At 36.7% G+C, this 16,084-nt stretch overlaps 1 protein-coding gene across 1 annotated transcript in view; it reads right to left on the reverse strand.

The window, feature by feature from the left end:
- Window positions 1-270: 270 nt before the first annotated feature.
- Window positions 271-16,084, reverse strand: part of CSMD1 (CUB and Sushi multiple domains 1) — a 1,651,174-nt gene continuing 1,635,360 nt past the window's right edge. Inside the window, exons 69-71 of the mRNA XM_045010124.1 lie at window positions 14,394-14,481; window positions 7,728-7,860; window positions 271-3,367 (exon numbers count right to left, since the gene is read on the reverse strand). Of these exons, the coding sequence (XP_044866059.1) occupies window positions 3,208-3,367; window positions 7,728-7,860; window positions 14,394-14,481 (381 nt within the window). The 3' untranslated portion in view covers window positions 271-3,207. The remainder of the gene's footprint in view (window positions 3,368-7,727; window positions 7,861-14,393; window positions 14,482-16,084) is intronic.

The raw sequence follows: 16,084 nt of genomic DNA on the forward strand, positions 1-16,084 counted from the left end.
ACCTACATTAATCAAAAAAGTACAGCATATTTAATAATTTTACAAATTCTTCATAAAAAATATATCTCTGTACAAAAAGTTCTTTTGCACCTACTTCATGTCACAGCAGCATGTAGTGAAATGGCAGAATGGAATACTGGGAATGAAAATTAGATTGACTTGATCATAATGCCGGCATTCTTCCCCAAACTGCCCCCAATTCCCCCCCCCCAACAGCTTTTTTTTGTTGTTTACAAAATATTTTACACAAGAAAAAAAATTATTGCAGCTAGCCTGGAGAAAGGCAAGATGTGTGATACAAGCAGCAGTTTTAAACAGCTTTGAAGCACATAACCTGTTTTGTTTTTGTTTTTAAATTATAGCATGTATTCTTTGCCCATTGTATGGGTCTGGTCAACCTTGGGGAAGAGTCTTCTGCAGTTACCTCAGAAAGCAGATTTCCTCATTGCCATTATTTGACAGCTCCACAACGCTGTAAGAGATTCAGTTTGATGAAGCACCCATGTACAATTGCGCATACACACAACCCTCCATCACATAACTGCAGGAGTTGAGATCTAACCCAATCAGTGCAATGAACATATAATGGAAACCAGTTCTGTTCCACAGAGGGTTACACACTGAACTGAGAACAAAATGAGATCGCTTTTTAGCTAGGCCCACCCCTGAAGTTCCTGTATAGAACAGTCCCAATTATTGTCAAAGGGCGTTTTGACTGCATTCAGTCAGCAGGCTGAAGCTCATAATGTCCAATATCAGTGGCCCGATCCAGAATCTGTTTACTCAGGCAAGCAGTCCTTACATACCCCTTTAGAGCTAATCACCTGAGAAAGGATTAGCAGGAACAGGATTCTATAAAATGAAATGTAAAAAAATTTATTCTGATACCTCTGTTTTTTTTTATGAATTCCTCCTCCTTTTCTCATGATCCTCAATATACATTGATCACTGGCCAGCAAGACAGAAAGTTAGGTCTAGACAGAGTCGAAACAGGCTATTTAGTTAGCATTTTAATCTCTTTTGAATTACTCAAATTTGGGATTTTTCCTGTCATTGCCACCACAAAACACCTCCCAAAACAGTAGTGCAAAATTTTCAAAAGCTGACAAAAATCTTAGGTTTATGAATCCACATATGGGAGTTCAGTTTAGCCGCTAATGACCTGACCCATTATGCTGCGGGAGGCTCTCTCTCAACAAAGTAAATTCCTGTGCAATGTGGCAGAAATGGGAGGAAATGGAGACAGATTTTGATCTGATCATTTTTGGTCTTTTTCAGAAAATGTGCAGATCTCTGGGATATGACACATAAATGTAAATTCATACGCAAAACTACCACCAACAAAAATGAAGAGGGAACTGTCTGAAAAGGATTATTTATTAAATGATCTTGGTATTTTCTTACTCATGTAAAGAAAATAACTGCTGGAGGCCCTAGGATACTTTATAGTATTGCTGTTATTTGCCATCTAAAAGATGTAGCATTCTTTAAACGGAAGGATTACTTTTGAAACTTCTTCAGGGCTACAGCATTAGCTGAGAAATCATCAGTTGGGTTAACACTTCTTTTTGGTGTTGCGTTGAATAGCCAGACTCTCCCCATATTGAATTCAGAAACATTTTTCATAATCATCAATGCTAAATTTGGATTTCAGAATTTAAAAATAGATTTTTTTTAGAACTGAAGTACAAAACAACTCAAAGTTTTTGAGCTCAATATCTCTGATGAAATATCATTTTGGTTTTAATTATTCCCTGCAATTTCACAATTTTCAAGGGATATTTCAATCAATCTAATCATTAATATATTTGTTTCCTAAAAAAAATTACCAATAGTCCTAAACAAACGTTAGCTGCATTACTCCCAACAATTCATACTTACAAATCTCAAAATTTCTCTGTCAAACTGTATGAGTACAAAAGCAAGAATCAATGTGTTAAAAAAAACAAAACATAAAGAAACAGGTAGCAAAGACAGTTGAATATTTCTCTTTTGTTCTGCGTAGAAAATTAATGATAGCTTGTTATAGACAATTTGCATTGGGTTTACATATGCTACTGTAATGTGTTTTAGTTCAGTGTAACATCAGAAAATGATGTCATATCATAAGAAAAAATGGAAAAAATGCAAAAGGGAAGACTGTATTGTGAGCACAGGCTCACGGGCTTTATGAGCTATCTAAAATAAATTACTATTCACATTTGTACATGGCAAGCAGCAATAGCTGCTAACCCCCCTGCTGTTAAATTGTATGATACTGACAATAATGACTGATTTTGGAAGAAAATATTATTAGAAATGAAGATTTACTAGAAATTGGGTCTTTCTGGCTGGAAGTCTCCAGTGATTTGTACTGATGTCTACAGAGAAATTTAGAAAATGAAAAAGAACAAAATTAAACTCTCTTCCATAGCACAAGTGTTTTAACCTTTTTTAAAGTATGGGGGTCATATTCTACCACACAAAGTCAACTTACCATGGAATGTTTTGCTTGACCAAGAATGAGTGAATAGTTATATACAATGGACTGTGTATATAAACCCTGTATGTTTTTTTACCAGTATCTTACTCAGTCATTCATAACACACTAGTGCAAAAAATTGTGCATTAACATTTTGCAATACAACAGGTGACTGGGAAATTTGCAAACCGCCCTATGTATGAACATCTGAGATGTACTGTAGGTTGCTTTAATTGTAACAAGATTTCAATGGTAAAGCATTTGTAGGTGTGTGCAACCTTGACGAAGGTTGTCTTTTCCTTCAAGAAAGCTTTTTTCTTCAGAATGTTCCTATTCTTGGGGATAATCTGTGGTGCTATCATTTGTCACAGTACCCAAAGGATTTATCCAAGTGCCCAGAAGATTGCATTGAAAGGCATCCAGCCACATACAAATATGAAAGTCTGAGGCATTAAATATAACAAATAGGCATGACTTGACAGTCTTCCTTAGAGTGTGCCTTAATCTGAAGCCGATGCAGCCAGGCATTTTAATCCACCTTTAAGACGAAAAAATATTATTTTTCTGATCCCCAGAAGACTGTCACGTTTTACCAGAAAATTTAGCTGCATGTATGCCAACAGAAGATGTTAAAGATTACAGCAGCAAAGCCAAGAGAAGAAGGAAAACTGGTATATGGCACCAAAGGAATTACTGCTTGTCCATCAGAGGTATGGCTATGAATCAGTCATATTGGGCACTGAAGGCTATACCACTGTACAAACTGTGTTTAGAGTTGTGTCAAACCTCACAGCCTTTGCCTCTGTGGGCTTTAAGTTTGTGTCATACATGGGATTTTCAAATGAAGCCTGTCCATTACTGTTTTCATGACCAGCATATCCATTGTACTGTACTTTTGGTCTTGTTCTGAAAAAAAGGAAAGAAAAAATACACATAATCAATAAAAATTAAAAATTAAAATTCATAACTACTGCAAGTTTTTTTAATTACTGCAGGTGATCCATATTAGTTTTGCAACAATTCCTAATGGTGATAGAGGGAGCTCACCTCACAACATATTAGCAAGTATGGGAACTGTGTATAAGAAGTATTGAAGCATGATGAGAAGGAAAATTTCTAGGCGTGAGCTGACACTAAAAAGAACAGAAACAATGTAGGCCATATGTATACATTTTCTCTAGCAAAATCTGTCTGTAGCATGATAACTTTATAGTCTCTTTTCAATGCCAATAATGACAGCCAAAACAGAAGAGAAAGATGGAATAGGGAAGGGATGAAAAATCATCAGTACTAGTACTTAATATTTTCTATTGACATCTTCATTTTAAGACTCGTACAGCCCTACAACTGCCATAAGCAGAAGGGGGAGGAGAAAAAACTTCTTATTCCTCTGCAGAATTTAAGCATTTAGTTCAACTTTAGTAAAATAAACTTTTTGTACAATTATTCTAATAGTTACTGTGATATTTTTATGGGATTTTAGTATCAGAATCACAGTAGCACATTTAATTAGCCAATTTCCCTGGATGTCTGTGAAGAAGGAGGGTTTCAGGTTTTTTCCCTACCCCCATTTTAGTTTGGGCAGCAGAACCGGGGAAGAACGTGGATAATCCATATATTCCATAGGAAAATTAACCAGTAGAGCAGAGGATGGAGAAGAAGACTATGGAAGGATGGAGAAGATTTTTGTTAAATTGATTTAAAACTATTAGATAAACATTTTCAGACTGGGCTCCTAAAGCTAGGCATCCAACTCCATATTTAGACATGTAAATAAGTGGCCTACTGTTCAATAAAACCTTGGTACTAACATGTCCCACTGGCAGCAAGGCCACTTCTTTAGCTGCTTTACTATGGATTTATGTGCCCAACTTTGGACAACCAAGTTGGCCAACATTCACATAATTTGGTATGACAACAGTTATCAGCAAGATGAATTGTCCTTTGAGACCCAGTTCTGTTTTGTGTATACCATTTTACTTACAAATCGTAATGTAAAAAATTATAAATCTTTAAAGATGTTACACTTTTATTCAAGAAAGTATTAAACCAACACAAAAACCAAATAAATAAATTGCACAGCCTATAAATGTGCAATACAGATGATGCCATACTATAGTGAATTAATTTTAACTTTGCATCCCTCAGCATTTATGGGATATCTAAAAATAGGTATCCAAAAATATCTAAAAAAAAAGGGGGGGTTATTAGGTAGCTCCCAAACCTCTTTCACTTGAATTGCAATGCTGGCTGAACTGGGGAAGAAAGATCAATCAGGAATTGTACAATTTAGAGGTTTGTTTTTTAAATAAATCTAAGCTTATTTAGAAAAATATCTAAGAATGAAACTGTTGGCAAAGGCAGAGTGGAATCATAAACTTTTTGTAAATGATTTAATTGTAGATAGTAATTAAGAGATCACCTATCCAGATTAGTTTTTGTTTTAAAGTTCTCAACTCTTGCACATTGATAATCTGAAAATAATTCTGCAATTTGTAAAGTACTATTTTCTTTCCATTTAGAGATAGAAAAAATTTGTTTGTTAGTCTTAATTTGGGAGTTTTCCTAAATATATTTTCTCTCTCTCAATTTTTGTGTTGGTTAGTTGGTAAGCTGTGCATGTGGGGGTGAGGTCCTCAGTCCTGCTCTGCCCTCTTTGTGCCAGGTAAAAGGGCTGCCACTGTGTAAAGGAACCCCACAGCCCTGATTCTAGCTGGGGGAGATGTCTATTGGCACAGACACTTCAAAAACAGCCATACATCTGCCCTCTGAAATCCCCCTCAGTAGCCTTGTTGAGGGCATGGGCTGGAGACTGGAAGAATTTGCTGTGGACAGAACCACAGCACTTTCATTGTGGAGATTCTAGGCTGTGCTGTGGCTCTTGGGGAGCCCCAGGAGTTGGCTATAATTTAGACAATGGTGTCATAAGGAGGAGGGAGAAAACTTGTTCACCTTAGCCTCTAAGGATAGAACGAGAAGCAATGGGCTTAAACTGCAGCAAGGGAGGTTTAGGTTGAACGTTAGGAAAAAGTTCCTAACTGTCACGGTGGCTAAACATTGGAATAAATTGCCTAGGGAGGTTGTGGAATCTCCATCTCTGGAGATATTTAAGAGTAGGTTAGATAAGTGTCTATCAGGGATGGTCTAGACAGTATTTGGTCCTGCCATGAGGGCAGGAGACTGGACTCGATGACCTCTTGAGGTCCCTTCCAGTCCTAGAATCTATGAATCTATGAATAAATTACACTGGCTATCTTTCCAAACCCTCGAGCAGCCTAGCTTCCTTAAAGCTACATTGCCCCTGGGCTGTGAGTTTAAAGTGACCTTCAATTCTCTCCCCCAGCTGAGAGCTCAGTGCTGGGCCTCTAAGAAGCCTTTCTAATACTGAGATGTCAATGGATATTCTTTTGTTTTCATATGGACCTGTGTGTCAATAATCAATTCTGTAGATTCCGAAAGTGACACTGAAAATCGTCTAAAAATCTTGGTTTATTGGAATAGCATATGTAGAAAATACAGAAAAGGAAAAATGGTCAGTCAGATATCAAGTTAACAAGTAACATCTTCACTCATTTATTTTTATTTGATAAAAACAGACAGGGCTGCATAAACAATATAAATACAGCTGTTCTGGCGGTTGTGAAGGCTAGGACTATAACAGCGTTTAAAAGAGAATGGATAAATTCATGGTGGTTAAGTCCATAAATGGCTATTAGCCAGGATGGGTAAGGAATGGTGTCCCTAGCTTCTGTTTGTCAGAGGATGGAGATGGATGGCAGAAGAGAGATCACTTGATCATTGCCTGTTAGGTTCACTCTCTCTGGGGCACCTGGCACTGGCACTGTCGGTAGACAGATACTGGGTTAGATGGACCTTTGGTCTGACCCGGTATGGCCATTCTTATGTTCTCCTGAAGACCAAGTTTAAACTCTCTTATTACATTTTTTGACTAAGTAGAAAGGCAAAATCCAAATTCTTTAGCCTCCAGTGTTCACATAACAAACCTCCTTAATCTAGTCTCCAATAAAACCTTTTTGCTGTAAGTCTAGTACAGTTTTGTTAAATTTAGTTTAATGCTTAGATCCCCCTTCCTAACAATTGATTCATAGTCTGGCAGCTCTTGCCTTTCACTTTCCAGCTTCCAAGATGATCTCCTGTGGGTTCCTTGACACTGTACAACAGATTTTCCTATTGTGGAACTAGGCATGACTAGGAATGAAGACTGTGAGGGCTGTTTAAGTCAGAAAGCACAATCTCTCCCAGAAGTAGATTCTTGACCGGAGATCTAAGTGTTTGTACATAGTCAAAAACAGTCTTTTCAGTCAAATACACTGTTAAACTCCAGGATCTATAACATTTTCACTGGAGTCCACAACTCCAAACGCCTTAGCAGTTTCTTGCCATACCATCCAATTCTGAGTTAGGGGGACAACCGTGTTATGAAACTATGGCATAGGTCAGTGATGGACTTTACTGTGCATTCTTGCAATCATGAAATATCATGATGAAATGAAGATGAAGAATAAACGTAGGGTAAATACCATTGTGAAGATTGTTGGTTTGTAAACCAACTGTTTACAATGCTTTACTAGCAGAAAGTAATACTGGTGAAGGCCAGAATGGTATTGCTGCTGGTCACAAAAAGATGTTCTGTTCCAGAAAGGTCTAATCCAATACTACCTAATTTGTAGCAAAATTATGTTAGATGCAAATATGCGGGTTTTTTAACCAAATTTCTGACAAAATAGATGGATTTATGTTCACATTATCTACTCAACATGCATAATTTTAATATTAGCAGAAGCTATGCCAATTCTAGAAGTGGTTTTCATAAGCTTACTCAGCAGGTACTATAAGTAGTCTCATTATGGGCTGTTCCCTCTTGGGATTTATGGATTTCCTAGCTTTTATAATTAATACTCATAAGCACTTTGAAAGAAGCATCATATATTCTATTTAATAAAGTCCTAAAATGAATGAATAAATTATCTGACATGAGATTTCAATCTGATTTAGTCTAACGAACCAAGAAGGTTTACAGCTCTTTGTTCCTTAACACAGTGATTCATTTCTCTAAGAGATCACCATTAAGAACTGCTCTGTATTGAACCCCTATGTGAGAGATTGCAGACATATTTGTCGTTTCAGAGTAGAGAAGATTATTAAAAAGCTTTGCCATGAAAGTCCACAGTTAACAGAACATTTGCCCATTCAAATTAATACAAAAACCTAGTTAGGGTTATTAAAAATATGACATTCACAGTACCTGTGTTTGTAGAGGTAAAATGCAAACCCTGATAATATTAGAGCAAAGAATGGTACCAGGATGGCAGCTGCAACAGAACTGCTGTTTGTGCCATAATACTGATTTGAATGATCTGCATCTGTGCTTAAAGGACCTGAAAATAAAGGAAAGACAAGAGGTAAAATCTCATACAATTTGTGAAAATTCATTTATTTTCTCCTACAAGAAAGAATGAAGTATATTATGCTGAGGTGCGTGGGGTAGAGGTGGGACTTGCATTTAAATTTGAAATAGATTTCAAAATATGTTACATTAAAGCATTTCTCATTAATAACTATCTATAGTGATTTGAAAGCAACCTTTATCAAGTCAAGTAATTTTTGAAAGATTTAAAAATATTCATCATATGATATTATTTTACAAGATACTGCAATAATACACTTACTAACTTTGTTAATAAAATTACATGATTCATAAAATACAAAAGATTATTATTTATATGGCAGAAGTGATCTAAGGCCCCCATCAGGATTATCTTGGTGGTTATATACATAGAAACACACCAAATACTTTACAATCTAATTTGAAAACAATCATAATCAGTGAATATGGCAAATCCTAAAATGGAAGGAGGAAGGGAGAATACAGGCAACAGTAAGTTAGATATATGTAATACTCAATGGTTCACATGAAAAAAATGGAAGGTCCAATTATATAACATATTACGAAAATATTATATAATTATGACAGAATCATGATAATTTTAGAGTCATTTTTACAATGAAAAAGAAAAGTGATCATAACGGAGGCTGAAAAAGCACTTTTAGCTGCAAGCAATGTTTTGAACACCAACTCCACCCCCTAAACTTTACGAACAAACAAACCCTTTCTTCCAGAAGCTCTGTATTTGCAGTACGGATGTAGAGGGGAAAAGGGGAATCAGATAAGCTGCTTTGGTATGATGATATTTTTATGAAATGTACTTTTGTTAGTGTTCTAACACTTTTTGTACTATCTATTTTATTTATTACTACTACACCTCTACCTCGATATAACGCGACCTGATATAACACGAATTCGGATATAATGCGGTAAAGAAGCACTCCGGGGGGGCGGGCTGTGTGCTCCGTTGGATCAAAGCAAGTTCGATATAACATGGTTTCACCTATACCATGATAAGATTTTTTGGCTCCCGAGGACAGCATTATATTGGGGGTAGAGGTGTATGTGTAATTTAGGGCTCAATTCAACTCCTAGTGAAGTAATGGAAAAGCTCCCTGATATCTATGGATAAGCTGGACTGGTGACTTGGCTCACCCCTTAGGTGAAAAATACTGGAATTATACATTTTTCAATATCTGAATCCTCCATCAAGTTCTGGCAGTTTATAAATTTCTCCAAAGATATGGTGAAATCTAAGACCATTTTCAAGATAATAAACTATTTACCATGGTTTGTGTTAATCTGAGGTATCTTTATTGAAGTCAAACTACAACATAGTGCTGCTATGTGCAAGTCAGAATTATTGGTCTTCAATGCACCAGTATTTGCTCTATTTTGATTGCTGGGAGGAACATTTGTGTATTTATATGGATATTTTATTACCATTATATATATGTATGCTGAGCCTTTAGTGGTTTGAGCATTGGCCTGCTAAACCCAGGGTTGTGAGTTCAATCCTTGAGGAGGCCACTTCGGGATCTGGGGAAAAAAAATTGGTCCTACTAGTGAAGGCAGGGGGCTGGACTCGATGACCTTTTGAGGTCCCTTCCAGTTCTAGGAGATTGGTATAGCTCCAATTATTACCTTACCTTTTAATTATGACAATTATACAGCTATATAATGAGCTGTAAATGATCCTTTGGATCCACTTTGGTCTATGGTGCTCATCATGATCAATATATCTGAAAACATGTAAGCTAACTTGTTGATCTTATGATTCAATACATTGTCATCATTCTAAGTTAAAGCTAAAGTCTTAATTTTGGGGTTTTTGTTGATTTAAACTAGATCAAAATTATGTGATCATTAGCACATTTTTTACTGCTAGTCTAAAACAGAGAAATCTCTCCTGGAGTTGGGCATTTCCACTACATAGGGTAAATGTTCCAAGGAAGTCTTAATTACCTATCAAGACTATGTAGACGTTGTAAAGCTCCTGTTGCATTCTCAGTAGAGCAAGTTTGCAAATTTTAGCCTAAGTTTTCAACTTACAATTGGTGTTTTTCAGCTTCATGATCATGCTCACAGCATCATTTTACTAAAAAATCTGAGAAAATAATGAGTGACACTAGTAAAACAGGAGCAAATTGTAAGAGACCATAAATCAGTTTCAATTCTTTTTTATTTCCAATTTGAAAATTAGCATGAAAAAGTTAATGGTTACAAATGAAATGTCACAGACAGATCTTCTAGAAGTGAAAAGCAGTGGTTTAACTGCTAATGAAGAATCTAGAGGAATCTGGTGTGGTGCTGCCAAGGAAGCCTCCTACATCTCCTTACTGCCAGCACTAACGTAAAAAAGGAGGGGTGGGGGAAACAGTGTGTGTACACCAGCAGTTCCCAGCTGCCAGAAAGACCTTTTAGAACTATGAGCAGTGAAAGTAAGATAAAGCAGCCTGGGGCTTTTTTATTTTTAAATGTTAACTATGGACGATCTATTACCTAATCTCAAATCAGTAATACAAACTGGTTTATGTGCTCTTGCAGTGGACTCCCACACTATCAATGTCACAAGTGACATCTCTTGTTTTAGATGGCTCAGAAATACCATTTGTAATTAAGAAAGCTTAATTTTCACCCACATGTCAGTTTAATCATGGGGAGAAATGCTGCCTATGGTTCAGACTTGGCTTTGGAAAAAATGTATTCTGTCTTCTTTCCATAAAAAAGGTTTTTCTATAATTCCCAATTTTATGGATTTTTATTCATGTAAGGCACGCAACATTATTTCAACATAGTCTATTCTATTTATCATGAATGACTTTAGAGTTGGTTGTGATTAAAACTACCCTGATGTTAAGTGTGTACTTCTTCCGACAGAATTATTATCATGACAAATGAGAATACCTATTGTGCTTCTCAGTCTTCTGCAAATACTAATGATTGCTAGCAAGACTTAAAACAGAAAATATCTACCTGGCAATACAAAAAAAGAAAAAGCATCTATAGACAGGTTAAACGATAATTCAAGTCTCTTTTCACTATTAAAGAAGCATACCTTATCATTCAGAAACTACCTTATTTCATAGACTAATTAATATACTCCAGTAATATAGGCAAGCTGTAAGATTATTAATATTTTATTAAACAGTATATAGATGTTAAAATCAATATTCAATTCATTTGGAAATATTATTTGGCAGATATGAAAAGGGTGGTTACCTACCAGTAAATGGAGTTCTCCAAATATATTGCCTCTATAGAACCATACTTTAAAATTTGCAGGCTTGTCTCTCAATCTTAGAACCCTTGTAAAGCAATTTTACTCTTGGGGTGTAAACGTATCTAATATTCCCATGGATTCATGGATACCAGTCATGAGATCCACTTGTAACAGTTGTCTTTAGTTCCTCTCCTCCTAATCTGAACATGCTACTGTATGCTAAAGAAGGTTCACTGTGGCTGTGTGAGGCAATATTTTCAGGAAACAAGTAATTGGGAAGTTTTTCTCATGAAATTGCCATGGTAGAAGGTTTTAAAGAAGCAATTCCAATGAGGAGTGATTCAGGGTAATCTTCTTAGAACAAAAATCCCCTATGGATCCAGAGATGAGATAACAGCATTAAGTAAATGTGATAACTGGACTCTATGTGGCAGTCTGACAAATCACAGAGATAAAGATATGTTACAGAACCAAGCCATGGAGATGACTAATTATCTGGTAGAATAGGCTAAGCCCTTTTGGTGTTGATACTCCAGCCCGCTTGTTGCAGGTGTGGACACAGTTTTAGCTCTTTTGATCATTTATTGACAGAGATTTCTTTCCCCTCTGAATTTTTCTCCAAAGACACAAACAGCAGGATTACCAGCAAGATGGCTTTTTAAGAGATAACTCAAGGTCTTTTGACATCAAATTTATGCAGACTAGCCTCCAAAACATTCTGTGAGATTTTGTGGAAAGGATTCAAAACAAACTAGGATACCCTCTGTAGTAGATCTCACTATAGTCTTACAACTGAGTTATACACTTCCATATTTTAATTTACATATGAATTGTAACTAGAGTTGTAATCCTGGTCTCTCAGCCCACTCTTACAAGATGCATCTCTAAATTAAACAGTCTTTTGGTCTCTTCATAAAAGGAATTTTTTCCAAGTCTAATGCTTCTTGTTGTCCTTCTTTAGACTTTTCCTATTTCTGCTGTCTCTCAACACAGGAGACTAGATGGTGCTCTTCTTGCTGATTTAGATGATAGCCAGTTTTCTCTTTGAGAACTCGGACCACCAATTTGATTGAAGGATTGTAAGGTGGCTCCTGTAAATGTTAAGATCTGTGTAGCCTGGAAACTTAATTTCTCTGTCTGAGCAGAGAGCAAGTGAGCTGCAGAGCTCAAAAGTCCATTGTGATGGACTGTCACATGGAAGCAAAATGGACCAAGCGGTCCCCACAAAAATGTAGGAAAGGAGAATAGTATCAGCCTTGGTTGCAAGTTGTCAGTTGAGATGCCAAAATTGCTGCTTCCCAACAAGTTGCAAGGTTCAAGGGTGCTGAAAAGAAGGTCCTTAACCTGGGCTGTAAGTAACAAGCAGATTGAGGCTGCTGCTGTTAGTCTTGGGAATTATACCCGAAGTCAGCTCCCATATGATGCTGGGAATGGCTCTGATATTTGAAGCAAGGTATTTTCTTCCCAAAGGCAGACTGAGAAAACCCAAGAGGTCAAGCTGTTGTGCTGGTTGCCTTAATTCTTCTCATGACATCATTGATCTTACTGCTAAACAGACTGAGATACGCTTTCCTTTATAATCATGGCTAAGGCAAAAGAAACAGCTGCTATACAGTAGAACCTCAAAGATACAAACACCAGAGTTACAGACTGACTGAGTTACAGACTAACATGGCTACCACTGAAACAGACTGACTGGTCAACCCGACACCAAGGGGAACCAAAAGTAAGTTATCAGGCAGCGGAGACAAAACAAACAAACAAATACTGTACGGTGCCTGTATTGCATCATAAAGGTAGGCACATCTGGGCTGCCTGTCCCCACCCCACCCCCTACTTGCCACAATGTGGGACAGCCACTTACAGATAGGAGGTGGGGAACACCGGATGAGATGGGGACAAGCTTGCAAGAACCTGGGAAAGAAACTTCCTGAGCCTGCTACTGAAACCTGGTCTGGAGTGTAAGCTGCTGGAGCCAGAGCCTGAGCTCCTGCCTGCATGCTGCACTCTGGAGGAGCAGTTCAGTTTGAAGGCGCACAGTCTGCACTGTGCACCCACTGACATTGTGGTGCCCCAGGTTGCCTCACTCATCACCCTTGTAGCTCAGCTGCCTGTCCCCAACCACACTTGCCAGGCAGCCACCGCAGAGCAGTAAGCTCCCGCTTCAAGCAGTCTGCCCTGAGGAGCATCCCATAACAGCTTGTTACGAGTTACAAACAACCTCCCGAGGTGTCCGCAACTCTGAGGTTCTACTGTATATGAGACATCAAAGGTTGCTACACAAGATGCATGTCTGAACAGGTCCCGGTGCTCTGCTTTCATAATATATCTGTAAGAATCAGGGAAGAGGTAGCCAAGTTATCATGGTGTCTCTCTCTCTCACACAAGCACGCACTCATACAGACACAGACGCACACAGATGAAAAGACAGATAGAGCAAGGAAACATAGGGGAGTTCTGGAAAAATGCGATGGGGTTAGATTCTCAGTTGGTGTCAAACAGCATAGCTCCATTTAAACTAATGGAGCCATAGCAATGTACACCTTCTAAGGACATGGCACACTGACAGGAATGTTTGCTCCAGCCTCCTTAGCACTGGGTTGATGTATATGTACATAGTAATGGTACTTAAACAGCTTTATAACGGTTCCAGGGTCACAAGGTCATCATGTCTACAGTGGGATTTGATGAGGCACTTCTATGAGGGAGAATACCTAGTTTTTCACCAGCTGCTAGCATATTCGAATTTACAGCTGTAATATACTTCAGACTAAGATTCATTATGAATTTTGGACACCCAAATAGAATCCCACCCTAAACAAATATTCACATGCACACAAACAAGCAAACACATAGCGAATAATATTAAAAATCTGTTTGACTTTGTTCTTAAATTCAAAGGGCTAAGCTCTCAGAACTATATAATTTATTTGGTTGAATAGAAATTGGTTTAGCAATATGTGACAGCCTCACTACTTGGAAAAGGTCAGTTAAAGTAAAATAATCATCATATATTACTGCATGAACATTTGCACTGATGTTCTTCATAGGAGCATCCTATGTTCATCTCATTAGGTTGCTATAGCATCAAAAATTAGATGGTAACATGACATAGTTCAATTAGAATTTTAATTTCAACTAAATTATTAAGTAGTTTAGACCATTTGTAAGTTTTATGGCTGTAATTCCCTAAAATAAATATGCTTTCTTCAATTAGGATGCTGGCACAGTCATTTGATGCCTTCACAGTTAAAAATGCCAAATAGATAAAACACAGTGTAGTTCCATAAATGCATTCTTACCTTGCCTTTGGAGCATAAATTTTCCAAAGTCTTTTCCATGCATATCACCTTGGTAAGTAAACACACCTCTTTCAAGCCCTGATGACACCTAAAGGACATGAAAATGGGAGGAAGATGTCTGAAACAAATAAGTAATAATCACTTCTGCAGTTGGCAGTATAGCCATTCTAATCGGGCCTGGTTCAGAATAATTATTTGGAGTCAGTTATAGTTTAGTTATTTTTACCCGTTGACAAGTAAAGGTAACATTTATGCTTCAATCTATAAATGTTAAAAATCATAGCTATTAACTTAATGAAGGTTTTAAAAAGTAACAGTTGAAAATGACATTTTCATTTTGAACAAGAGTCTTGCATACAATGGAAATTCTTAACATCTTAAATGTTTATCATTCCACTTGATTTAGATAACTAAATTAGAATATGCATTTAGAAAATCTCTACATTTTCAGTATGCAGAGTACTTTCTATACTAAATATTGTAAAGGACAAGGGCATATAGCAGAGAGTGAAGAAACTTTATCTATTTGCCTAAAGTAAAAAATGACAAATCTTTAAGAGTTACCACTAAACTGGGTGAAATTGTTCAGATAAATAACTTTTTGTCGAAAAATGCAGCTTTGGGAGCCACTGAAATTATTTGTGAATTTGAACTGAATTTAGCACATAGTTTCATCTGACATTTTTTTTAATGGACAAAGTAATTTCAAAATAATGTTTACTTTTGAAATCTATTTAAAAAAGCAAAACAGAACAGAAGGTGGGGGAAACAAATAAAATGCAATAAAAAAATCAGGAAATAAAAAGGTTTCAGTCAAACAAAATGTTTTGTTTGACCCAAAATTAAATTTTTCATTTTTTTTTCTTTTGGAGAGTAAAACAAAGAATTTCCATTTCAGGTCTACCTGAAACATTATTTTTCCAGTTTGACCATAGAAGCAAAATAAAAATTATTTGCTCAGCTCTAGTCACTGCTGATTATGGAGCAAAAGAAAATGCCAGGGCATTGAAACAAGTGGGTGAAATTTATAAGTGAAATCAAATATAAGATATAGAAAATATCTCTCTAGATGTCAGCATAAAAGCTACACATCGGTTTTACTGAATCTGAGTCACAGCTGTGTTATTCCTGAATAAGGGAAGACAATTACTGCATCACATACATGGTCTATTAGCCTATATTTCTATAACTTCATAACTTCATTATTGCATTCTTAGAGACAACAATACTCCTCAACATATTAAAGTACACTTAATTATTTAAAGAACAACAATAAAAAAGTGATGTTTATAAAAGAAAAAAAAAACCTCACGTATTTGTTCTAAAAAAAACCTCACGTATTTGTGGTCTGACAAACAGGAAAATATGTATATCAACCTTTTTTTACAGTGTAGCAGATATGTTAATATTGCAGAGAATATGGAAACAGTATATACATTTAAGTACATAAGAATGGCCCTACTGGGTCAGACCAAAGGTCCATCTAGCCTAGTTATCCTGTCTTCCGATAGTGGCCAGTGCCACGTGTCTCAGAGGGAATGAACAGAACAGGTAGTCATCAAGTGATACATCCCCTGTCGCTCATTCCCAGCTTCTGGCAAACAGAGGCTAGGGACACACATTTATCTTAGAAAAAGAAAAAAATATGGGTATGTTCTATACATTGCTGTGTTCAACAATCATAATAAAAA

This window comes from Mauremys mutica, chromosome 3 (genome assembly GCF_020497125.1).
Source record: "Mauremys mutica isolate MM-2020 ecotype Southern chromosome 3, ASM2049712v1, whole genome shotgun sequence".
Classification (NCBI taxonomy): Eukaryota; Metazoa; Chordata; order Testudines; family Geoemydidae; genus Mauremys; species Mauremys mutica.